The sequence below is a fragment of the Mercenaria mercenaria genome, chromosome 2 (assembly GCF_021730395.1).
Source record: "Mercenaria mercenaria strain notata chromosome 2, MADL_Memer_1, whole genome shotgun sequence".
NCBI classification, from domain to species: Eukaryota; Metazoa; Mollusca; class Bivalvia; order Venerida; family Veneridae; genus Mercenaria; species Mercenaria mercenaria.
Window position 1 is genome coordinate 99291412 of NC_069362.1, and position 27877 is coordinate 99319288.

General features: G+C 33.0%; 1 protein-coding gene across 1 annotated transcript in view; it reads left to right on the plus strand.

The window, feature by feature from the left end:
- Positions 1-271: 271 nt before the first annotated feature.
- LOC123562408 (protein qui-1-like) overlaps positions 272-27877 on the plus strand; it is a 51692-nt gene continuing 24086 nt past the window's right edge. The window contains exons 1-7 of the mRNA XM_053537351.1: positions 272-569; positions 4436-4664; positions 5123-5322; positions 6453-6555; positions 16093-16180; positions 16802-16923; positions 17869-17943. Coding sequence (XP_053393326.1) covers positions 4520-4664; positions 5123-5322; positions 6453-6555; positions 16093-16180; positions 16802-16923; positions 17869-17943 — 733 coding nt within the window. The 5' untranslated portion in view covers positions 272-569; positions 4436-4519. The remainder of the gene's footprint in view (positions 570-4435; positions 4665-5122; positions 5323-6452; positions 6556-16092; positions 16181-16801; positions 16924-17868; positions 17944-27877) is intronic.

The window sequence follows — 27877 nt, forward strand, 5'->3', positions numbered from 1 at the left end:
TCTGTACAATAAACACATTTAAGTGGTCCGAGAGGTGTTCATTGAAGAGAGGTTGCACTGTATCAACAGCCGTTCAATCATATTGTCAACGAATGATACACAGTTATTCTCTTTTTAATTATTGGATTTTGCAATCGTTCATCTAACATAGATATTATAAAATTCCATAGAGCCGATGGTTACTATAGTTGCAGATTTCTGTCAATTAACCATTAATATAACAATGTAGTGCGAAATGCAGCACGTTTCTAACGTGAAAAACAATATTGTAATCCCATCAACAACTGAATGTGACATATTCTTTAATCCGGAATATTAACGTTAATAATATTGGGCCATCCTTATTAATTCACTCAAATGAGCTTCCTACCTGACTTTCATGTTACCATGGTAACTTCGATCATGACAGGAATAAACTGTAACTGGAGAGTATTTCCGCTATATAAGGAAAATCAGAGGTGAATGTGAAACGACATGAAATAAAATTTATATCTGAAAGTTCTTTGTAGGGATAATGATGTAAATATGTGAAAAACAAATCATGCTGGATATTACAATATGCGAGATAGGTGAGCAACTTCCATCATTTTATTCTAATGTTATTGTGTGAATAGATTTGTATTTCTGAAAAAAGAATTAATTCATTGATTCACATTTGAAATATCGTTTTAGTACCAATTTTAATATTTAATAAAACTTAACCAGTCATTGAAAAAAAAAATGGTTTTGTTATGTTTCAAATTATTTTAATCCAACCTTCCAGCGGAGTTGTAAAAAAAGTGTTTACACTTTTTGTTTTAGTTTACAATTATCATTAAATTTAAGGCTATAAATGGCGTATGAGATTCATGCACGGGCTGTTCTTTCGTTTTTCGGGACTGCTGCAGTCTTTATTATTTGCGTAGATTTATTTTGTAAACTGACAAATGTACAAAAGATTTATTCTTTATATTCCAGTACCATTGCAACTTCTCTTGAAGTGGTTTTGAAATAAGTAGAACTTAAACTGAGCTTATTCTGCCTCGAGCTACATTCTCGTGTATGACAGCCCTGTTATGTTTATGTGAAAAGAATCAAACACATAAACCATTCTTAACATTTGTGTATGACGTGCAGTTGCTTTTCGTCTTTCATTTACCTGCGAAATGTATTTACTTAATGCATCCATGCATCTTTTGCTAAAAAATCAAATTCTAATTGTTGTTTATAACATCTCATAGACAGACTCAGTCAACCAGACTCTTCTATTAATTTGCTACACTGCATGCATAGCATACTTGCAAAGGACTTTGTATGAATTAGATTGATAATTGGTATGCTTTTCAGAGTCATGAAATTCATTTTTGCAACAATTTAACATGGCTTCATTTTCAGACTATAGTTTTATTCATCCTTTATTTGATTTTGCAAATTAGTCAGATACACCATTCATTTGTGTGCTTTGTGTTCAAGCTAAGGGGATAAACATTTAAACTTCAACAGCATTATCATCCCGTCAAATTTGGCATCAATTCTAACAATCTTTTGAGTGTTTTTAATTTACCCTATAATTATATTTAGTTATTTAAGAGTAACAACATGTGCGGCAATAAAATTATTTCACTGTGTTCATAAGAATGTTCCTAAGAATCTAGGAACATTTCAGTGGATGTAGTCAGTGACTGTATGTTTTTTCAATATTTCAAATGGTATTTAGTACATGTTTTAATAATGTATGAAATAAACATATATATCTTGGTTTTCTGTTCTTGACATCTGATAAAATTTAATAATTGTATTTATAATTCCATATATATATATTCATATATTGCATCTATTTCTTAAATATAAAAAAAGGCTTTTTTATATATATGTATATTGATAACAGGTCATTATTTCTTCCTGCACAGTTTTCAGAATATAATGAAAATATTATTAAAAATGTTGTTATTGAAAAACACACAGTTTGCCAAACAGATAAATACATTTTATTATAACAGTACTATTACATAATAACACATGGCAGTGAGTGTGTTATTTCGGCAATTTCCCATGGGAAACATAATATTAGAATAGCAATATCTATAAAAATAATCAGACTAGAATAGTGAAAGTTATTGATTGGTACATCGTAGGTATTGGCTATCATTCAGTACCATTTCTAAGTTCAGTCTTTCTAGAAGTACTACGCGTTTTTGCCAAATATTGTCCGTGGCAAATTAAAATTGGCGGCAATTAAATAACACATGGCAGCTAGTGAGAGCATTTTTGACATTGTCAACCCAAAAAGATGTATTAATACCCGGTACGAGCCGATAGGTTGAGAATATCAATAATACTCTCACTGACATGTGTTATTTATTTCATTATACCGAAACAACCATAGCCTGGATTACCTGTTTTTTAATTGCTACTATTAGAACACGACGGGAACCAGGCTTATAAAGCAACAACTGCTTGCATATCAACGAATTTTTATAAGCGTCTAACAACGCGGTTGATAAAAGGTCTATGCAATCCACTGAAACTTGTTGAAATACCTTCCATGGAGTGCGATGCGCAAAGGACACCTTTGCGCAGATGTTATTAAAATTATTACCCGGGGATTATTCGAAAAAGCGGATCGGCGTGAGAGACATTAAAGTCAGTACATTTTGAAACATAGGGACTTTGCATTAGGTGTTTTACATGAGGTATAATAATTCAAAATAATTCGATAGTACTTTCTTCTAATGTTTTATGAAAACAGATTAATACAATAGACAATGAATAGATCCGATCTGTCAATCAAACCAATAATATTGGCCAATAAGATAAAGCGTTATCCGTCGATCCGCAGACTTTGTAGCTAATGGTAATGTAAGATGTGCAAATTATGTTACTAATAAATTCGTCCATCAATAATATGTTCATTTTACATTTTCAAACAATACAGTTCATATAATCAATTGCTTTGCAACAATTCTTTCACTAAAAATGAACAAAAGGTTATGTATACGGAGAAATGACTAGCTCACCAATTGGTAGACATCTTCAAACTGAATGTTCTAGTTTAAAAGGCTTTAAAAAAAGCCCATTGTCTGAAGAGCATATTTCTGTATTTTCCTTGATTTTCCATTAAGCGGATTCAAGAGTACTTCATATAAGCTAAATCGCGATGAAAATAATCATTGAAAATTAAATGAGCCGTGCCATGAGAAAACCAACATAGTGGCTGTGCGACCAGCATGGATCCAGACCAGCCTGCGCATCCGCGCAGTCTGGTCAGGCTCCATGCTGTTCGCTTTTAAAGCCTATTGGAATTGGAGAAACTGTTAGCGAACAGCATGGATCCTGACCAGACTGCGCGGATGCGCAGACTGGTCTGGATCCATGCTGGTCGCAAACCCACTATGTTGGTTTTCCCATGGCGCGGCTCAAATCGTGTTTAGTAAAATATACAAACCAAAACGAAACATTAATGATAAAGATATTAGAACAATTCCGAGAGTATAAACGGAATATTTTCACTAGCAAATTCAGCCAAATATATCCATGTATATGATAAGTCAATATGAAATATGAAAATGTTTATTTGAAATATGAATGCGCTGGCATTATAAACTATGCAGCATTATCTTGACAGCGGAGTTCAAATTAATTTTCCTGTATTGCGAAATTTTCAATGACGTGATGAATCGACATTATTGCAGAATAATTAAATACATTTTGTCTGCAAAGTGCAATTATTTCCGTAATGGAAGCAGTATTTACTAGCCGAGTACCGACCTTTTGATATTGCATTACGTCATTCGGCTTATTTTTAAAACATAAAACTGAGCAAAATACTGAACATGAGAATAAAATAAGGTGTGTTCATTAGAGAGAAAAAATGCAGTGATTTTATTGGTGTTTTCTTTCTTGTTTACTGGTTACAGTAGCAGCGAGATCTCGTTTTATTTATAGCTAAAATTGGTGTACAAGTCGCTACTTGACATTTGACTATGTGATGTGGTGCGTCATTAATTAAGTTTGATCATATCTCATTACTTCTTTCACATGACAAATAAATGTGGGAGTGGCGAGCGTTAATAAATATACATACAGATTCATGGATAATCTTATTATATATAAAAACAAAAGGGTCAGGCCACCAGATTTAACCCCATCAGAAGAGTGCCTTTTCCTGAAGCGTCATGTTAAGATATATAGAAGGATAAGAAAAGTTTTATCAATTTCTGTAGCATTTTTCCTTATTATAAATTTGTCTGACTTATATAATGAAAAGTTGGCAAAATAACAAATAAAGAAAACAAACATGTGACAGCCGAGCTCGTGAGGTTCGTTCATGGCCGTTATTTACCCAGTGTCCTTGAGCTGAAAACGAGGCACTGTTCGTTTTTCAATTCAGTATTTGAGGTACATGGAAATTAAATGCAACCTCATTAGATATGAATTATTTAACATATACTTACAGTCAATAACAACAAGCATTTCTCGCGATAAATGGTGTAACACGACCAAAACTCCTGCAGACGATGGGGGAAAGTAGCAAAAGTGGATGAAACGTTTACAGACATGCATTGACCCTGCCGCCATTATGATCGAGACAGACGACTTCCATAACATTCTTACAGGTCAGCTTGGAAATATCCCGTCACTTCCAGCCAACGTCGTAAAGATATTTATTTGTGCAAACCCCACAGGTAATGTTATTTTACCATACAATTTCTTTTATAAATATAAAGAAGGCAATCTATTCAATGCCTGAACAAAATGCTAAACAAATTTACAGGATATTAAAATCCTTCCTAAACTGTCAACGACTGACAGGAGTTAGACTTTTAGAGGTGAATGTGGGCTAGTTTTGATCAATGTAATTTACACAATGTGTTCCCTTGCGTCAAAGGTGCCATAATATATACATGCTTAAGGATTTATATTGAATCATTACATCAGACACGATTAACTTAAAGGTAAGCAATGTTCTAAGCTATAGGTTTTAGTGTATGGGTTAGTTTAAAATTTGAAATAATATTGTAAAAGTGGGTATTTTGTCTTCTCCTTTATTAGGATTGTAACAAGAAATAAAGCGCAAAATATTGTATTTTGTGGTTAAAAATTGGCATAAGGAAGTGTGAATTCATAGCTTTGAAAATTACAGAATTTGATGTTGAGCGGAAGTACCTCTGGCATGAAGTTTTACCTGATCTCCAGCAACACTGCTTGCAATATGGGCTCGATGTGCTATTTATAGACATGCTGCACGGAAATTGTGACGTCACATGCAGCAGCGAAAATCTCCAAGAACGTATAAGTGAAATTGAGGACTGTCACGCGGAATCTGTTGGGCCATTTTTCTTGGTAAATGAATGCTTTTTTGCTCAACACATCCACATTTGAGAAAAAACTTGATTATTCACCAGAGAGTAATTAAACCGATTTCCTTAGAGGGGTAATATTTTAACATCAAAAGAAAAGATTGCCTTACATTATACAAGGAATAAATCAATAATTATTAATTGTCTGTCATACTAATGTTCATGCTATTGGATGCGGAATATTCCTTACGCTAATATAAAGATATATAGATATAAACGTTATAATATCAGAATATATAAAACAAGGTAAACGTTTGGAAAAAAATAAGGACAATCATATGAGCCTGTTTAAAGCAGCAATAATGTTTCTTTAAATTTCAAATATGAATTTAAATGAAATGAGTCCGTTAGTGGTCGTACAAGCAATTACAATGCATTAAACTAAAGTTTAGATCTTCCCAGATACGAAGTATAAAAACTTCAGTACTGGCTTTGACTTCTTGTTGAATGGTTGCTATAAATTATGTACATGTTAGTTATTATATATTAGCTTTTTATCGCAAAATATATACGAGTTTAGCAGCGAAGATATTTATATTTAGAAGCGCGATAATATTTCGCAAGGTGACGAGTAATAAAACTGTAGATAAGAAAAATATTATTTATGTTGATGTAATTGTTATTCATGCTAGATCTACTATACATCTTCAGAAAAAAGTTAATATTTATATTTAATATTGAATTTTCAAACCACCCAGTTTGTATATATCATACAATGTATTTGTTATCATGTTGTTATACCATGTAATTTTCATGTGTGTAACCTGATAGAAAATAAAGGTATCTGTCTGTCTGTCTGTCTGTTGTTAGCATAAGTAAATCGAAAAGAAAATAGACATTAGTTGACGTTCTAACGCGATGATACACATTTAAAAAATGACAGCAAATGGCGTCCCGCTACGAAAATGGCACACGATATCAGCTTTTGATGCTTCATGTCTTATTACAGTACACAGAGTTAGAAAAACATTTTTCAGAAGTGTATACGTAACTTAGCTCATAAACAATTCACTGATACATAGCTGTCATGACAATATTTTATAATTTTCGCAATCAGGTTCTAAATTCGTGTTCAAGAGCAAACTTTCATTATCATGATTTTCACTCTTACAGGGTTTACTTGGAGATCAATATGGTGACGTTCCACTTCCGGCAGCCTTTAATGAACAGGAGTTTTTGTTTATTCTCGATGGTAGCGGAAAATCGCATGGGAAAAGTAAGTCCTCTTATAATTGGATACAGTTTTATTACTTTTTAGTAGATGATAATGTTTTACTGATTTGTGCTGCTCGATTTCAGACAAAGCTTGTTTGAATCACTGTCAGTTTGCAAGGTTACAAAATAAAACTGACGTTGGAGACCAGTTCAAACTGGTTTGAAGTTCGAGTATAGAAAACTCAGCTGGCATGAAGTTCAAGTATAGAAAACTCAGCTGGCCCACAAGCGCAAACTGATTTTGAGACCTGTTTAAACCAGTTGATTGCTGTAGTCTTAAAATTGGTCAGTGACACTGCTGCATTCTGATCCTAGTCTCATAAATAACCTTGGACCGTGGAAAGCGTGGAAAAAAGAAATACTTGATGTATATTTTGCAAAAACATTTAACCATAAAAAATGACAGAGAAACCATCGAAAACCCCCTTATCATGCATAATTGCTTAAAATGAGGGAAATTTCGTTACCATGGAAACATGAGTCCCGCGACATGTACAATTTAAGCATATGTTTGAAATATGTTGTATATTCTAATAAAATTATCAAAAAGGAGACAACAAAATAATATAGGCTGAAAAGTGATAAATAATCATTTTTCCCTTTTTTCAATATAAAATACCGTTAGAGAATCATGTACACTAAAGGATTTTAAAAACACCTCATTATATATGGCAATATTTTCATGATTGCAATATGTATTCAAGAACTTTTATATTCACTTATCAATTTTCCATCAGATCAGCGTCGACGTGTAGAAACATAAAGATTAATTTATCTTTTTTTTATTGAACAAACTGGTCAGTCTTTTTCTCTTTAAATAATGCAACGACTTCAACAGATAGTTGGTATTCTTACACGGCGACGAAAACCGAATCTCTATACATCCGAATAAAACTTCAACAAATATGAGCTTCGTAAGCGGTAGTCACGCTTCGTTTAATACAGACAAATTACTACAACCTTTATAGCCTTATTCATAAATATATGCAAGTACGAAAATATTCTTGGATCCAATTTTCAAAATGCGTAAATGTGGCTTTTTAAAGTCCCTGAGAGCATTTCAAACTGTATTTTTCTTCAAGTGACAAAGACGAGCAAAATGAGATTTTAGCAGCTATAACATTTAATTACACTAAGTAAATTGCCAAGATTCAGTAAATCTTGTGACAAGGTATACTTCATCCTTAAACGCGAAAACTTACACGTATTTACTTTTTCCCTGAGTAAAATTATATGAGAATAATGAAAGCTGTGATCTTGCATGGCTAATTAAATAAATACTGACACCTGTAAAGCATTGAGCAGTCAGTCGTGTACGAGCATCCTTATCACGGAAAATGTCACGAGATTTTTTTTTTGACAGACAGATAACTTTATTCACCCAAGGTATTATATAATACTACATGAGGATATACAAATAAATTTGAATAAAGCCAAAACTAGTTCCGGTAGTAACCTGCAAAAAAAAAAAGAAGAGTGCAATCAATTGTTAACAAATACATGTATATATGTATTGAGGGGGAATTCATTTACTCCTTTAACACAAATACATGATAAACTCACGTTTAATAACAACTTCTAAAGAAGTTGTTATTAAAAAGATGTTTAGTTCATTGACAAAAACACAGTAATACACACACACACACACACAAGGGAGATTACGAAATATATAAGTTCAGTAGGAACTACATAATACGTCGCAATGATTTAAAGTAAAGCGTGGGAGTATGTGATTAGGCTTTAATGACCTGTCATTCTATATTTAGACAAAAATAAGTGTTTGCTTATACTAATCCCCAATGATAACGCGATTCCCGCCGAAACGCAAGGACGAGTCTATTTCATGATAACTGATGAAATAATAATTCATAATGGTTACCCATTTACTTGACAATTAAATATTAGTATTTCTTTCATTTTAAATAGCCACTATGTATATGGCAACATAGCTCAGTTGGGTAAACTGCAGACAACAATTGGATATAAGCAAATCGTTTTGTGGGTTCGAATCTTCATGAGGGTTTTTTTTTCAGATTTTTTTCTATTCGTTTTCATTTTTATTTCATTACTTTTGTTTCTTTCTTTGATGGTTTGAATTTGTATATATGTCTTTATATAACACAATAGCATGTTCATTATTCGCATGGCTTGAGTGCATGCGTTTAATCTATCATCTTTGATATATAATAAACTATTCTGATCTGCCATATCGGCTTTAGATACCTCTCTGTCGTATTGTCACAGAGCTCATGAAGGAAACTAAATTTTTATGCAAAAGTGAAATAAAAATTAATTCTCAATGCTGAGTTTCGAACCCACACGGCAAAAGATCTGTTGACCATGGAGAGTATGCTTTACCACTGGGCTAATTTGTAATTGGAACAAAATCTAGAAATATTTAGATTGTAACATGCTAGAAAAATGCTGAATTCCCTATGTTCCATTTTAATCTATTTATAGTCATGTTTGTAAATATCAAGTTATCGTTGGGGCATAGTATGGATCGATAACAGCGAATTACGGATAGGTTACACGTGCTCGGATTTACTCTATGAGGTTTGTAGGTCAGATATATTTACTATCTTAAGTGTTTTGTATTTTAATTACTAACTTGAGAAAAAAAGGAAGGTTATTTGCGTATCTGCAACTGGGAGGCAATATCAAAACTTAGAAATAATAATTCGTAGAAAAGAGCAGAGATGCACTAGCGAATTTGCGTCTGTTGACTGTATAATTTGTCGAAATGAAAGATCGCTATCCTGAATATTCGAATCGCGCAGGTATCTATTTCTTTCCTGCCTAAAGAATTCGCAACTGAGTAGATAATGTCCTTCATTTCCGACGGAGTTATTACTGCACAGTGGGCATATACGTTCCTGAAATGGGGTTCCTTCATAACGGCCTGTTTCAACTGGAAATCTGTGGTTGCTGGTGCGAAATTTAAGAAGCGTTAGATAATCTTTCCTACATAGTACATTGAAATAATTTTCATATTCATGGCAATGTTTAAAGCTATTGTAAAACAGACCTTTTGTTGAAAGCTGCATTTGGCTATGCCAGTGTTGTTTGAACTGGTCGACAAGAGTTTGGTTTATTCTTTTTGGTGTACTTTTATTTAGTGCTACATCTTGATTAAGCCATAAGTCTGACCTTCCAACCGAATCCAGAATTTCTTTGATTTTAGAGATCCATTTAAAACTAACGTCATTTTGGTTAAGCATATATTTAAACATCAGAAATGAAATCTTATTTTCTTTTCCTAGTAGCAATCTTGTCCAGAAGGATATCATCTTGAATTTTATAGATATTGAAACTGGGAACGTCCCAGTTTCTCCATATAACATGTACATTGGAGTACTTTTCCTAGCATTCGATATTTTTCTAAGAAAATCATTATTTATTTTTTCTAGCAAATTAATATTTTCGAACCCATAAATTTCGGATCCGTAGGTAAGAATAGGTAGAACCGTGTGTTGGTAAAGTTTGATAGTTAAGTCTACTGGCAGGTGAGCATTTTGGGATTTTGTAAATAAAAGATACATGGCTTTGCTGGCTTGTTGAGCTACGTGTTTTCTGGCTCTTAGGAAAGATCCATTACTGGAAAAGGTTACCCCCAGATAGTGGTAATTGTCCGTTATTTCAATTTCTTCGTCCCCTAGTTTAAAGTTAAAATTAGAATTATTTCGAGAGCCAAAAACAATTATCTTAGTTTTTCTTTTGTTTACCTCCAATTTCCATTGGTTACAATAATTATAAAAAGCATTTAAGCTATTTTGAAAGTCATATTGGTTATTAGATAATATTACAGTGTCGTCGGCATAAAGCAAAAGTAAAAGTTTAAGCCAGGTTTCCCCACTGATTGGGTCACTGAGACTTATGCCTTGGACATTATGTGTTTCTAAATAACTTCGCAAATCATTCAAATAAAGGGAAAACAGGATGGGGCTTAGGTTTTCACCCTGACGAACCCCGATTTCAGATAGAAAAAATGGAGACTGTGTGTTATTGTGCACCACACAGGACTTTATATTTTGATACATGTTGAAAATTACCTGAAAAAATTTGCCATTTATAGAGGTTTGCAGTAGTTTGTGCCAGAGACCAAACCGCCAGATCTTATCGAAGCATTGTGAGAAATCTATGAACGAACAGAACAGTTTTTGCTTCTTTTTCTTAAAAATTTCAATCAGTGCATGTAAAGTAAATATATGATCAGAGCAGGAGTATCCGCTCCTAAAACCTGCCTGATTTTCATCGAGTAAGTTAAAGTCCTCGATATAGCTAGTAAGTCTGCGATTTAGAATGGAAGTAAATAATTTCCCGAGACATGATAGGATGGTAATCGGTCTATAAGAGCCGCAGTCCGTGGGGTTACCTTTATTTTTGTATATAGGAATGATCATGCCTTGTGACCAAGATTTCGGAATGATACCCGTATCGAGTATGCTATTAAAGAGACGGTTATACACAGGGAGACGTAACGATTTTGTGGCTTTGATATATTCATTTAAGATATTGTCTGTCGGGCAAGACGCTTTTCCATTGTTCAAATTATCTATGCATTTAATTATTTCAAGATCCGTGATAGGCATGTAAAGAAACAAGTTTGAATCATTTATAAAGTTTGGATCATCTAGTAGTTCATCTTCATCAATGTCTACACTTGGCTTCGTGTTAATACTTTTAAAGTGGTCATAAAACTCATTTATGGACGGATGTTCTGTGTTATTGGTTTTGGGTTTTAAGCTTTTCAGAAATTGCCAGTATTGCTTAGGGCTTTTAGAATGCATATTTCTGAGCTTATTCGCTTTTTCAATCTTGTACTTGTTAATGAAATAATTCATTGTTCTTTTATATTCTTTGCTGGCGTTCTTTAGCCTAAGCTTGCTATTAGCGGAACGGTTATTGCGATAGTTTGATTTAGCATCATGATAATTTTTCCTAGCCTTATTACATTTTGTTCCAAACCACGGCTTGTTATTTCTTATGGAGTAACTATTTCTTACATGAGATCGGTTAACTTTAGGGAAAGAACAACTTGCAGAGTTTTCGAACAAAAGCTGTATTTCATCAGTAACGTGTTCAATTGATAGCTCTGTCTGCGGTAAGTTTAATGTGTTTAATATGGAATTTAAGTGACCTGAGTTAATATTTTTAACAAATTCGTCCTTGAGGTTATCTCGCCAAATCGGCTTTTTGGCTACTTGAGGACCGGAGCCGTTAAAACTTGGTAAGCTTTGTTCACATTTAAGAGACCAGTAAAGCGCACTGTGACCGTCGGAAAAAAGCGCATCCGTTTCGTTTATTTCAAATTCGGATAGGAATTCGTAACATTCTGCGCTTGCAATTAGGTAATCTATCACTGACTTATCTCTAAATGTAAAAGCACCTATGTTGCTGTCTTTTCCAAGCCTCCCGTTTGCAATAAAAAGATTATTATTCCGACATAAATCTATGACTAATAAACCATGCGTATTTGTTTTCTTATCCTTGGAGGTGCGGGTAAGGGGTATAGACAAATTTTCTAAAATAACGTATTTATCAAAGTGCATGATAGAGTCCTGGTCAATTTCAAAGATATCATTCAGATACGTGTCAGATGGTATATAATCATTCATTTGAGCTATTCTGCCGTTAACATCACCGGCCAACATGACATATTTATTCTGGCTACATTTAGAAATAATTTCATTTTCAAAAAGATTCAAATCGTAGTCATTAATGAAGCGTGAATTTTCAGGAGGGAGATATATCACACCTAAAATTAAATTTTCATTCATTAATAAAAGCTGTTTGTCGACATTAATCCAAAGGATATACTCATTATCATTTGGTATAACATGTATAAATTTTGCAATTGGCTCTTTTACATATAACCCTATGCCACCTGATTTGCGTTTGTAATTTTGACCTCTAGGTTTTGATAAAAAAGTATAATTTTCAATGTTTACAATATCATAACTGTCAATATGCGTCTCTACAACACAAAAAATGTCATGCAATAATACAAATTCAACAAAATCTGGATATTCCAGTCTTTTTTGCAACCCGTTTACATTCAGACATCCAAATGATAAATGCTTTATTTCAGAATTCCCCCTAATATCCTATTTCAGATTGTTATTTTCTGAATTTTTCAAACTTTGGTTTTGTCGAGGTGAGTCCCATGGTCGTGTTATTTTCGGGTCGCTCTGGGAGCTTATATGTCTATCTGGCGCATGCCTTCGTTGAACATCAGATCTACGTCTTTGATCTGGTCCGTCTCGATTTGAAGAACGACGGGCCTGCGGTGACTTGGATTCCCTTCGTATTAGTAAAGGTTGATGACTGGGAGAGTAAGAATCCCTGTGACGACTACGTGTATTGTCCGGCGACCCAGTTAATCCATCAGAGTGAATACTTATGTTTACCTCGTCACGGTGCTGGATAGGGGTATTACTGCGCGACCTCGGGCTATTTATAGGTTGAGGATTAACACAATCAGCTGATTTTGTGTTTACGTTACGAGTGGTTGACATAATTTTATCCCAGTCTGGGAATCTGTCCAAAATTGTTTCACCGTCCTTTAAAATTTTGGCAGGGTATGCCAGCACTACTCTGCTGTTAGGGTGACGGGATCTAATACTTTTAAAAGTCGGCCAGAGCGCTTTTCGAGCGCCAGCAATTTCAGAAGGAAAGTCCTTGTTTATACTATAGGTAGTACCTTTCAGATTTTTAGCTCTAGAGAGAATGTCTTGAACATCCGCGTAATTTGCAAATGAAACTAAGATGGCTCTTTTCCTGCCTCGTTCAAAAGGACCAAGCCTATACGCACGGTCAATCGCCACGGGCCATTCAATATCTAGGTGATGTCGCAGGAGATCGTCAATGACCAATGTACATTTTTCGCCTTTAAATTCAGTTAGGCCGCCAAAAATCAGATTACATCGCCTGTTACGAGTATCCTGGTCGATTGATTTATATTCTAGATATTTCAGTCTGAGTTCGTAGGACGAAAGAGCATCTTCTATAGAATTTACTTTAGCACTTAGTACTAAACTCTGATCTATTTTTGATTCAAGTGATTCAAGCTTGTCTCTATTTACATATAACTCCGAATACATAACAGAAATTTTCTCATCTACAGGTAATGTTTTATACTCGTTAAGGCTAGTATCAAAACTTTGACCACCAGTGCTTTTACGACCTCGTTTAGGGCGTGGTAAAGACCAAGCAAACCTTTCATCATGTCCACCTTGACCGCTTTGACCGCTAAATACGTGATCGCCATTATCGTCAATATGCTGGAGAATTTCAAACTGGTTTGGGGCTGAAATACTATTACCGTGAGGGAGATTACCCCCTGAGTTCTGTTCAGTATCCATAAGCACACGTTTATGACACTATCATGCACTATTTCAAAAAGTATTGTCCAATATTTTGACAGTTTTCACTATGTTTTCTGGTCAGAACGTAAACAAACGGCCATACTGGTCACTACCGGAAGTAAAAAACACCAGATAGTGTCGTTAACATATATAACAGTTTTAATGATCCCCGTCAATCAAAGAGCTATAAAAAAAATAGATCGGCAACTTAAAAGGCATATAGAGCAAATCTTGCCAAAACAAAAAAGTGACAACTGAATGAGATCTCGTTTACCGGAAGTGACGCGTTCTCCACGCGCCATTTTGTATGCGAAAGCAATTATTCATCGGTAAATTAATTAACATCATATGACCACGCTTCTTTTGCTGGTAAGATCACGCGAGATTACAGTCAGTTGCCATTCTGTGTATTTTATAATTCTTTGTGTCAATGAAACAAAATAGAATTCGATTTCAAGAAAAATGAAAATTTTCTCTGTTTACTGTTGATAGATACAGCTTCTCCTAACGTTTGGAAGACATCGTGTTAAAAAGGAGCATTTTGGTTCATTTTTAATACAGTATCTTTGTTTTTATGTACATTTTTAACAAAATGAATTCCAGTTTAGACAATATATATTTGTTTCCTAGCGCAAAAATAACATACGATACTATGATAGCTCAACATTTTATAACGTGTTTTCACTTTTCTTTGTTTTGCAGCAAATGCGTGGCTTTCATTTTTTGTGTGCACGTATGCCGTAAAAAAAGTTCTTTGTCAGCATCATTGGTATTCTATAATATCTGTCAAAAACTTGAAATATCGTTGATTGAACATAAAGCAGAATGAAAATGTACAGAGCTGAAATATCGTGTCGAAATGCAACATTAAACCTAACAAACATAAATCGAATCACTTTTGAAACTCGATACCTCGAACTCCCTTATCTCAAAATGTCGGCTATCTGAAAGACATTTTCAAGTCAGGTGCATAAAATAATTGAGCCATGCCATGTGAAAACCAACATAGTGGCTTTGCGACCAGCATGGATCCAGACCAGTCTGCGCATCCGCGCAGTCTGGTCAGGATCCATGCTGTTCGCTAACGGTTTCTCTAATTGCAATAAGCTTTGAAAGCGAACAGCATGGATCCTGACCAGACTGCGCGGATGCGTATGCTGGTCTGGATCCATGCTGGTCGCAAAGCCACTATGTTGGTTTTCTCATGGCACGGCTCATTTTAAGTCGAATTACGGCTATCTCGTAGTAAAACGCTTTATCCTTTGGAATTCGAGATATCGAGTTTCAACTATTTTCGTCCACGTCTCCTGTAAAGTCGTAAAATTGTAATTATATCTCTTATCTAACAAGTTATATTAGATCGCAAATTGTAGGAATAAAGCATTAGTCTTTGCAAACGTTTGAATGCATTAGATATTTAAGTAACGAGCAAGGTCATAAAATCGCTTTACATAATGGGTACAAGCATGTTTTACATGTATAACATTACAGCAAATAAATCATCTGTGTGCAGCATCGTCTTCTTCTATTTTCCTGTAACAGTGACCTTTGATAAATGTTCCATCAAAAGATATTATACATTTTTGCACGCTTTTAGGTTGATAGTAATAGTTTCGACTGTTGATTGGCAAGCAATAAACGTTTTATTACATGATATCAGAAATTAATATCGACAGTTTTACTTTTGACACTTAGATGATTTATATTAGCTAAGTAAACATATGTTCAATATAGATTTGGCATACAGCACAAACTATTGAATGCATTATTTATAAGGATCATACAATAACATCAGTTTTTTGCCGAATAATTCACGCATTGGGAATCTGCAAGAAAAGGTGGAACTGTCACATTTCGGATCAGGACACACGGGAAAAAAACTCGCCAAAATCATTTGTTCTTGTCTATTTACTTTTACCATTTTTAATCGAAGAAGAAATATAGAGGGCTAGCTATAATGTTTGCACAAAAATTGTCCGACCGATTTGCTGCCTTTATGTCAATATTTGACTTACAAAATTTTGTATGTAATTAATAAACTAACACATTCTTTATTCTGTTGTGTTTATGAATTTGAAAGTGAAATCGTTCGATAGCTGACGAATGTATTTGGGGTTGTAATGTTTACACAGTAACGATAGTAATATAATATGCCTCGCTTTGTTTTTTAGGAAAAGAGTTGCTTCAGAGTTGGTATAGACTGGATGAAAACGCAATACCTCCGACATATGTTCTTAAAGAGGAATTCCACAATGATAAGTAATGCACGAGTTTTAAACCCCATTTCTTAAAAATCTAAAAGTGGCCCTATTTGTAATGAATCATTTCAAAAAAGTAATAACAAGGTGACTCAGTGTCGTCTAGGTAGATTTAGTCATATAAATATATGTGTCATTTGTAAAATGTTAAGACAATCTTGTCAAACTCGTTAATCATGCAGTAAATTTGTTATGTAATATAGTAAAATTTAGTGAGCGCAATGTGCCCGGGGTGAGCTGTTGCGTCTACTCTTATTTGAATTACATTTGTACTGTTCTTGAGTGTTATTTTAGGCGTAGGACTTGATGAATCTAGACCATCCCACACAGGGGGGCAGTATTAATGGATATTAACAAAACTTTAATTGGATTCCAAAAAAATAAAAGATAAAATAAGAAGAAAGGGATAATTCATTTCCATGATGGTTACAGTCAAACGTGAGCTAATTACCATATAATTGCAGATGTCATCTTATATTAAACATGACCAGTTTCATTTGTGATATAACATTTGCATTGTAATTTTCACCTACAAAAATGAACATGACTGTGCAAATGAAATCCACTGCTTGCCTCTGACAAGTATTGTATTAATAAACAGTTTTGATGTGTACTTTTGTAGGGCCAACCACGACGAATGGCTTACAATCTACAAGAACCTCTTGGAGGCCATCCAGACTTCAGCAGTGGCAAGTGACAGTCATGCTAGCTTAAACCAATGGGTAGAGAAGTATTTTATTTCAGGTAATCTATTTTCACTTTAACTTTTTAAGCCATTTGGTTTAGTCGCGTAATGACAGATATCTGTACGAGTGTTTTTTGCTCGCATTCTTTTTGATGACATCACGTTGGGAGAAAGTATTGAGAGAGATGATATTTGGCGAAATAAATCTCATTGTCGTTGAGTAGTAATACACGGCCACATCAAAGAAGTCTTGATATAAGCCTTTCGTAAACAAACGTCGCAGAAAAAATCACTCTTGAAATTACACTACCTTTTCTTTTAACATTTTTTATAGTATTTTATGTTACTCTTCAAAATGGAGTAAGGATATTCAAACGGAAATGGGATTGTTAATATGTGTGTTAATATTGTGAACATTCAACATGCCATGTAGACTATATAGGGATAGAATTTAGTTCATCTAGGTCTTATTTTACCCAGGTGCAAGACCTTGCGGGATATTTCCAGTTATTCGAAACACCATCAGCGCTCAGAGCATACGTTTTAGACTTTGCCGTTGATTTGAAAAGCAATTGTTTGCTTGTTCGGATTTTGCTAAATTACTTTAAGTTTTAATAAATCTGTATTAAGCTACTCCAGCTGCAAAAGACTTTGCATCATTTTAATATAAGATTGATTAATGATAAAGGTACGGCGGATCGAATGTGACACACTGTAGCCAGAATCTTATAGGTGTATATTCGGCCATATACTCACCGAAAATATATAACTGTGGACCATACCGATTCTTGTAAAGATAAAATAAAAGGTCAGACGAAAGATCGCCTATGTATTTGCCCGCTTTCTCAGTTAGAATTTATCTAATTACAATGCTGGCAGTCTTACAAATAACGTAATGGTCTTGACAGTGTGGTCAACATTTCTTTAATCAGATTTTACGGTACTGCGTCAAATCCATTAAGAGACATAAAAAGATATTTAATCTTATTTTTCATATCTTTCAGGATTGGAGAGACAAATTAAGCAGGCGTTGTGGCTTTCCGCCGAGGACACGGTGTTTTTCTTCCGAACATTTCAAAGTAATTGCGTTTCTTCTTTTACTTTTTCTTTGACTCACGCCCAAAACATTGCGTGATACATTATCATCCAAGTTTCTTCAGTAATAAGCAGTATGGCGTATTGATTTGGCAAGGAACAGTACCTTTAATGAAGACACTTTTTTCACTTCAGTGATACATTAATAGCATTTAGCGATAAAAGCCGCGGGTAATTATGTTAACGAAGAAAAAGCAAGACAAACGTGCTGTATTTCAAAAGATAGAAAATAAGATAGCCTAATCAGTGCCTAAGCACGAGAAATCTCACTTGAATGACGTCTAAATTTTCGAAAACTTTACACTTGCTAGATTCTATTGACTGTGACTCAATGCAGACTTGGAGCGCCGGTATAAATTAAAGACTCCGGTACATACCGGATTAACTAAATTTGAACGAAAATATCTTAAATGTATATATTTTGTAACCATGGTGATACTAACCCTAACCTTTTGTCAGTATTTTATGCATATTGTACACTAAATGCATGCGGACATGCAAAAATATGCATATTTTTGCCGTGCGCTACAATTGATAATCACTTTCGGGCATGCGCAGAAGACCGCTCCAAGTCTGCAATGAGTTACATCGGATTCTATTATAGAGATGTGAACTAATTTTCTTATACTAAAATTTAAGTAAAATAGAGTATACTTCACTATAAATAAAATATATAGTTATTATGCACATGTACAATTATGAAAGATTATGTTAAAAATAACTAGCTCCAAAACGTATATTAGTTACGTGTGGGCCACAATACGAAATATTTTTACTCAGATGCATATTTAAATGCTTGAAGTTGCCAACAGTTTTTTTACGTGTAGATTTGTTTGTAAATTTATCTAAGCCACTACAAACTGTATAACTGTTATAGATCTAAACAACGTTAATCATATTTTATCACCTTCATCATCATCAGCAGCAGCATCATTTGGTCAGTATCGTCACCCGAGCTGTGACCATCGTCACCATCGACAACAACATTATCGTAATGACCATTTTTGTCTGACTCACTTTTATTGAAATTATTGTCACAGAAAAAAAACCCGTAATTACTGTAATAAGACGTATGACTGCGCGAGAAAAACATGCAAACACAACTAGTGTACATGTTCCGCAATGCCCTCACTAAATAACGTCTTTACAGCTATTATTTTTTATGAATGTATTATGTGCATAGAGTCTGATGGTTTCTCCGTGTAAGTTTTTTGTTAAGGACCGATGAAGCTGTAAAACTATCAGCTGAATTTTGGAACCAGTCCCTGAATGCATCTTTGCCATTGGTCAGTTTGTATAACAGCACCCACCTCTTTGCAGGTTGTATAGAGTAAGAAAGTCGGCAGATTTTGTTAACCTGCTTTATGGTTTATTTTCAAGTTGAACTATACATTTAATAGATTCCGGTATAAATGCATCAACTTCTTAGACAATTTTGTCCCCCAAGCTTTTAGATACTTTATTTTTCTAAGTCGAAAGTTCTATGTTATGTTACCCTAACCACAGTGAACTCTAACCCCTTCCAAATTTTTCTTTCTTCTTAACCCATTAACACCCTCTCTAACTCGCTCTGTTTTTGTTTAGTCATTCCTCTCCCTATCTGTTAAACATTTTTCTTTCCTCAAATTCAGTTTCTTTGGTTCAGTTTTCTTCAAGTTTCAAGTTTAAGTTTATTATTAAATTCTCAGTATGTACAAAGCATAAACATGAGATTCACATTCTAATAAATAACAATAATAATAAAGACACATGATCAATAGAGGACAACTCTTATTCAAAAGAGTGAAGGAATCATAATTGGGGTTGTGTTCAAAATCAATACAGTAGATCTAATTTATTACACATCATATCAAATTTAGTAATTAAGATCCAACATTTGGTTCTAATTTTAGTGCCTCGTTACCTATTCTATAATTAGAAGTTTTAATTACCTCATCATCCATCATTGGCTAGGTTTTTGATTGGTCAGATTAATTGCACGCGCTTAGAACTGTGTAGCATAATGACCATAAATATGTTACTAGGTCAGACATTTGAGTTATTGTGTCTTAAGGTACTTCCGCCATCTTGAATTTAGAGTGACCTTCATTTGAGGTGTGAAAATATAGTGAACAAAAGCTTTCAAATGCAGCTGTTCCAGAGTACAAAAACAGCTCAGTTTGCAAGACTTGAACTAAAAGAAGGTGTATAAAAAGTAAAACTAAAATTTGGAAATAAACAAAGAAGATATTTTACCTGCATTTTTCCAAATTTTTGGTTAGATTTATAAATCCTTTCAAAATACTTTTTTAAAAATTCATGAATGGCAAAAGTTAGTTCAAAGTTTCAATTAGTGCATAGGAGAATTGTCTTACTGAATAGAACTAAACTTAGTACAAAATCTGTTTTCAAATCTGACCACCTCATGTATAAAAACGAAAATAAATCTGTACATACTGCTATTTTCAGCATACATAAAAGTAGTGCAATGTGCGGGCAATGATTTTTTTACGTATGGTGTACCAGACTGCCTAAAATTGTAAGACAAGTCTCAGACTTAATGTTAACAAGATTTAGCAACGATCCAAAATTCTTTTCAAGGATTGTGCAAGTATCATAAAGGTTTAATTTATTATAGCGGAATTTATGTACTTACGCGCTGCTTATCTCACGGAAAATGTGGTGGAAATAGAATTTTCGGCACCCCCTCTGTAACTACCGAAATTACTTAACGTAACTTTCTCACACATACGTGTTTGTATATCTATAAATTATAAAAAACAATCAAAATATTTGCTTTATCATGATATATGCAAATATTTTAGACAATCTTGAAACATTTGGCCACAGTATTTCCGCATACTGGTCCGGGACAAGTTCGATGTGTATACTGATTCCTTATTAGATGTTTCATGCGTCGTAAACTAACCAATTTTGATCTATCGACTTTTTATACAATATGAGAATTTATGCAGCATGTTTTTAAAAACACAGTGAGAATAAATCGCAGAAAAAATGTACAGCCAAATATGTTAGGAGGTAATACAATTTGTATACAATTGTAGATAACTACGAAACATTTTACAAAATGCAATCAGTTGAACTTCTCACGCAAAAACCTGATGATTAAAATCAGCAGTATCTCAAAAGTAACCTTTCTGTTTCTTGGTTCTTCGTTAAACAATGATATTTTTTCACACTTTCATAGATTTAAACTGATAATAAATGTGTATTGAAATTCAGGCATAGAAATGGACACTGACTTTACATTAGTGATTACTGCGGTGTTGACAGCGGAAGCAGCGGTCCAGTACTAAGACTGTCTACGAAACCAAGGATAACGAGCTCTTTATCATTCTGAAAATTACGAACATTGGGATCAGTTTCAGTATACTAGTATTATACTTGCTATTTGCCGAGTGCACACTTGTTTTCTATCGTCGTTAATATAAAGCAGACTAGTAAATATTCGTACAAATGCATAATCTCATAAACACTTTTTTAATGTATGTTCTCTGAAATTAACAAATAACTGGCTCAACTGAGACACCATACTTTAAAGTAAATTCAGTTTATTCACCACGAGGTTCAAAATGCACGGGAGTCTCGTGATAGTACATGCCTTTAATTTCACATGGTTAAAGTGTAAACAAATAGTTAAATTTGCTTCGTTTTATTTATCACGGAAAGGATCGGACTGTTTTTGATATTGGAATAATTTTAGAACATCTATGCATTTAAAGTTGAAAGTTGATCGTTTTCTACAGGATGTAAAACTGAAACAAGTCAGCAATGTTCCTCAGGTGAACTTTGACACTGTTTACAAACTTTAAAAAGAGAAACCAGTTTTGTGTCATCCTGAAATGCGTTGTTCGGCTGAAATTTATAGTTCCCGGAAAAGTTCTAAAATGGTTTATTTTGGGGATTTTTGTTTTATTTATGTATTCAACACAATGTGCAATATTTCCAGTTTTTGAAAATGATTGAAATTGAACTTTATTTTAGAAAAAGTTCCGATCTTTCAATAATATTTTGCCAGCGGATGCTTACACATTTTAAGTGAAACGCCTTTCTTGTCCAAAGGTGGTGTGTAAAGCGAAAAACTATCATTACACATTGCGTTTATTCTTTAAATGTAAAGGATCGGTAACAGATCAAGGAGATCGGGCAGTGCTAAACTATACTAAATGGATATCTCTAACAATGAATAAGGAGGCATATATATTTCAGTAAGGAAATCTGAGGTAAAAGAACAATCATATATTTAATTCCTTGAAATAAACATGGCGGCGAAATATTTTAGAAAAACTGTGCACGTGTTTTGCGCATTAGAATGTTTAACGACATTTTCTTGAAAAGTAACGCTCGTGTGCACTATTTTGGCATTTCTTTGATTTGAAAGTAAATATTTTATAGCAATTTAGGTTGCATACGATACCGAAATTTTGCACCAAAAATGTTCACTCATTTTCTTCCAAAGCACTGTGGAGATAGGGTTCAACGTAGCTTTCATGCTCGCAAGTTTACCTACAGATATATCTTTTCAACTTTTATCATATATTTTTTGTGTCATTGCATTTCGAAAGCTGTTTCGAGGATTCTGATTTTTCACATGAATTTCTAATTTCAATTTGCGGAAGAACCTTAATCATTGACCGTGAGAATTTTGAGAAAAGCATGCGTTATTTACTTTTAAAATCCCTCACACGTGGTCTGCCGGTAAAAACTTTGTTCCGTGATTAAATGGGGGTCAAATGAGTGTCACCAAATGGTGTTAATGTGGACAGGGATGTTAATTAATAGAATTCGCAGCAGATGTGTCATTTATATGTGGAATTTATATTTAAAATCTATGGAAAAAAAAGCATTCTCAATTGGGATTTTACCAGAGCTTTACAGTATGTCAGCATGCGTACTATCAAGAAGGGGTAAGTTACATATTTTCTCTTTAGTTTAGTAGATCTATACCAATTTATATTATACAAAATTGGCTTTAGCATGCTAGTATACCATATTATGCATTTTGATGTCAAGTACTGGTGACATACCCTTGACCGAAAACGAAATCACAAGGGCACATCTGACTTGATTGTCGGCAGAATTGGTTGGAATTTTTTTGTTTTCTTTCTCAGACCTATAATCATCATTTGTTTGTGAATATTCTTTTCAAATAGATCTAGTAACTGTAAAGTTCTAAAAAAAATATATATATATATTAATATTTGAAACAGCAGTTTTGTTACAAGTGTCAACAAAAGTCTATATAGAAGTTAGAAAAAGACAAACAAAATATTAGGTCTTTTTGGGAAGATTACTATTAGCTAGGTAAAATATAAAGATGGAATCTACTTCCTTCAGATCTCTGAATAACTGTTGTCCTGTATATTCTATCAAATATATGCATGAAACAGGTGAAGACACAATAATTTTATTGGTGTTGACAATCCATAAAGATTAACATGTAAATTAACATGTCAGTTTTGTAACAAGTATTTTAGACTTATAAATATTTCAATTTGGTTAAGTACCTTTTTGAAATAAATTCTGTAGAGTATGTACTACATGTCCTTTAATATTGTAACAAATGTTTTTAAACAAATCAAGTATTGCATTTTGAATGAGTAATCTACATACCACATGTCAATGTTGTAACAAGCATGTTTAAACAAGTAGAATTATTTCATTGCGGTTATAAATGTAAATTTTTGAAATAGATTTTTTGGAGTAGATACGGTAAAGTAGCCTATTATCAAATTATTCATGATTATTAGAATAGAGAGAAAAAAAATACTGAACATCTGTTATATGGTTACTGGTCATAACCATCTAGTAGATAACTATTAGAATCTGACTTTATGTCAAAGAGTAAGTACAAAGCTATGTAATATGCTTAAAATGTATAAATGACATTCTAGGAAAATTAAACACTAACATAACCGGCATATTAAGATCTAATTGCAAACTGACACAAAGTTGCTGTCTTATTTTACATTATGGCTATGTATGAATAAATTTATACATATTTACTAAGAGAAAGATACAATGTTAGTGGCTACATTCTCTATATAATGAAAAAGTATTTTCCTGCATATATTTTATATACAAGTCATATTGTATACATGATATTCATCTAGAAAAAGTACAATAGTGGCTTTTTTGTCAAAGAAAAAATGCAAAGCTATGTAATACGCTTAAAATAAAATGACATTATCGGAAAATTAAACACAGTTGAAACATAGCCGGTATAATGAGATCTAATTAGAAAAAAATACTGAACATCTGTTATATGGTTACTGGTCATAACCATCTAGTAGATAACTATTAGAATCTGACTTTATGTCAAAGAGTAAGTACAAAGCTATGTAATATCTTAAAATGTATAAATGACATTCTAGGAAAATTAAACACTAACATAACCGGCATATTAAGATCTAATTGCAAACTGACACAAAGTTGCTGTCTTATTTTACATTATGGCTATGTATGAATAAATTTATACATATTTACTAAGAGAAAGGTACAATGTTAGTGGCTACATTCTCTATATAATGAAAAAGTATTTTCCTGCATATATTTTATATACAAGTCATATTGTATACATGATATTCATCTAGAAAAAGTACAATAGTGGCATTTTGTCAAAGAAAAAATGCAAAGCTATGTAATACGCTTAAAATAAAATGACATTATCGGAAAATTAAACACAGTTGAAACATAGCCGGTATAATGAAATCTAATTACATATATAATGCTACAAATTTGCTGTATTATTTTACATTAAGTCTGTGTAAGAATAAATTTACATATATTTACAACGGGAAGATAGGATACAATATTAGTATCTGCATTCTCTATAGCAGGAAAAAGTATTTTTCTGCATGTAAGTCATATGGTATAATGCAAGATAATCATCTAGAAAATGTACAATAGATGATAAAACTACACAAAAAAATATATCCGGTTGGTTATTTTTTTTAAGTTTACAAGAGTTACCCTAGTATAAACCCCAGGGATATGAAATATACACAAAATGTATGTTACAAAATATAGTAACTGTTACTGTATGAATTTTTCTTATTGCAATTTTCATACTGTTTGGTACAAGCCGCATTAAGGTTGTCTGAACATTACATTCTATTAGGTTCTTAAAATTGGACGCTAAGTAACTAACTTAATATTGGGCTTTAACACTTTTCAAAATGATTTCAACAAATTTGCTCAACTTAGTAAGCTCCTTTCTGTTTTCGGAATTAAATAATTGGTCAAACTTCAATGTATTATGATTTTTAAAATAATATGGCTTTAAGTATATTTTTCGTGTATCACTGAAATGTTTACATTCTAATGTATAGTGATATTCGTCACCTATGCCGCCGTTGCATAGAGGGCAGGTTCTCTCATTAATAGGTATATTATGGTAACGGCCAACTTCAATTGGACACTTGTGATTTCTTGTTCGAAATCTTGTTAGGATTTTACAATAATAGTTGGAAATTTTTGTGAAGTATTTGTTCATTTGTACATCATGTTTAATTGTCTTATACATAAAATTTGTAGAGTTATTGACAGTGGAGTTCCATGTTTGGAAAAATTGGTCTTTAATGTTTCTCTTGAAAGCTAAAGAAAACCATTTGGGATTGAAATTGCTTGGATTTAACCATACATTGTTAAATCCATTAGTTTCCAGTAAACTTTGGATACAGTCTAGCCATTTTGAATTCACTTTTCTTTGCCTTTTAAGGACCATAAGGAGTTTGTATACCTTTGTGGCTAATTTATTATTATTGTTATTATTATTATTATTATTATTCAGTCTACACCAGTAAGAAATCATTCTTATCTTTGCTTCTTCTTTTAGTGGCAAAATTCCTAGTTCACTATATATCATATAAGATGGTGTTGCTTTTTTTAAATTTAGAATATGTTTAAAAAATTTTAACTGCACTCTTTCTAGGTTATTCATGTTACTGAAACCAAATAATTCACTACCGTAAAGCAAGATGGGTTTAATTGTCTTATTAAAAAGTTCTATTTGAAGATCAAATGTAAGGTCTAAATGTCTTATCTTTTTTAATAACATAAACATTGCTTTAGTCGCTTGTTGAGCTATATGATCTTTAGTTTTTTTATAACTGCATGTTCTTGAAAGGTATAGTCCTAAGTATTTATATTCATTTACTACTTAAACATCTTCATTTTTAAAGGTAAATTTTGGCATATTGTTTTTAATTCTTGATCCAAAAATTAACACTTTGGTTTTAGATATATTAACTGTTAATTTCCATTGATTACAGTATTGCTCGAATAGGTTTAATTCATTTTGTAAATTATTTTGTGTATCGCTTATCAGGACTGTGTCGTCTGCATAAAGTATTACAAATAATTTCAAATATGTAATTAAGTCTTGTTCTGAAATCTGGCATGTGACTCCATGTGCATTATTTTCTGTAAGAAAATCTTCAAGGTCATTTAGATATAGGGAAAACAGTATGGGAGACAAATTTTCCCCTTGTCTGACTCCAATCACACTTGGAAAAAATTCAGATATTCCTTGTGATGTCTTGATACAAGATTTGATATTTTCATACATACTTCTGACAATTCTTAAAAATTTACCATTAATGTTGTATTTTATCAGTTTGGACCACAGACCTTGGCGCCAAACTGTGTCAAAAGCTTGTTTAAAATCAATAAAAGCACAAAATATTTTCTTTTTTTGGGTTCTTAGGATATCAATTAAACTTTGAAGTATGAATAAATTGTCTATAGTTGAATGATCTTTCCTAAATCCTGCCTGGCAATTTGTGATAACTTTATTATCATCTGTAAATTTTGTAATTCTGTCATTTAGGATAGCTGTAAATAATTTACCAAGGCAACTTAGTAAGGTAATTGGTCTAAGCATTTTTCCTGAGTATTTATACCTTTTTCAAAAATTGCAACGTAATAACATGTTTATAATTAGTTCATAGTATTCATAGCAATTTCAAAAATATATCAATATAAAGTTCATTATGTACACATATAATCGTAAACAACAGATGTAGAAGCAATCGCTACTGGGTAGTTTCGAAAATAAATGACTAGTTCTGAAATAAACAAAATACTTTAGGTAGAATTAATGGACAAATCATTGGTATGTTAAACTTTGTTAAATTTACCAGATAAACAAAACAATTAGCATTTCTGAGCAATTAACGAAAGTTACATCGAAAACAATAACAAAATAATTAAGGTCAATAAAAATCAATTATAACGGGCCAGCATCAAAATCATTTGTTGCGTATAGGAAACCAGATTTAAACTATTTAACAAATAGCAAATGTACCCCTTTGTTTTATCAGTGAATAAAATATAGGCAGGAATTCGGACGCTATTCTAACCATTCAAAATTCTGCATCCGATGTGAAACAACATTTTAACAATCAGTAGGCTGTTAAAACTCAACCTCGACTTGAAAGCATGGGCTAACGGAATATTGAGGATTAAGCTAGTAATCATAAAGCCACAAACCGTTTTAATATAACTTGGGAGTGATGTCACATCCATGACTCGTGTCACTCGTATCAAAATGTCTTTACGACCCGCACAGAAGTTGATCATAATTATATAACTATACCTTTGAAATGTTGTTTTACAACCGTTTTGTACTATACGTAATTGAAATGAGATAGAACCACTTGTCTTGCTTGATACACTAGATTTTCCCGTGTTTAGCCAGTGCTGTAAAAACTCGTATTACATCCTGGAGTGTTAAGATTACTCTCGTGGTCGCTTACCTTAAGTCACTTGCCCCTCACCCTCAAATCAAAATTTAAAAAAAACCCTCAAGAATACAGTTTGCAAGAAAAAGAATCTCTTACTAGTTGAAGGTATGAATGGAACAATGTTGCTCTAGAGTAATTGTGTTGTGGTAACTCGATTGAGTCTCGTACTGTT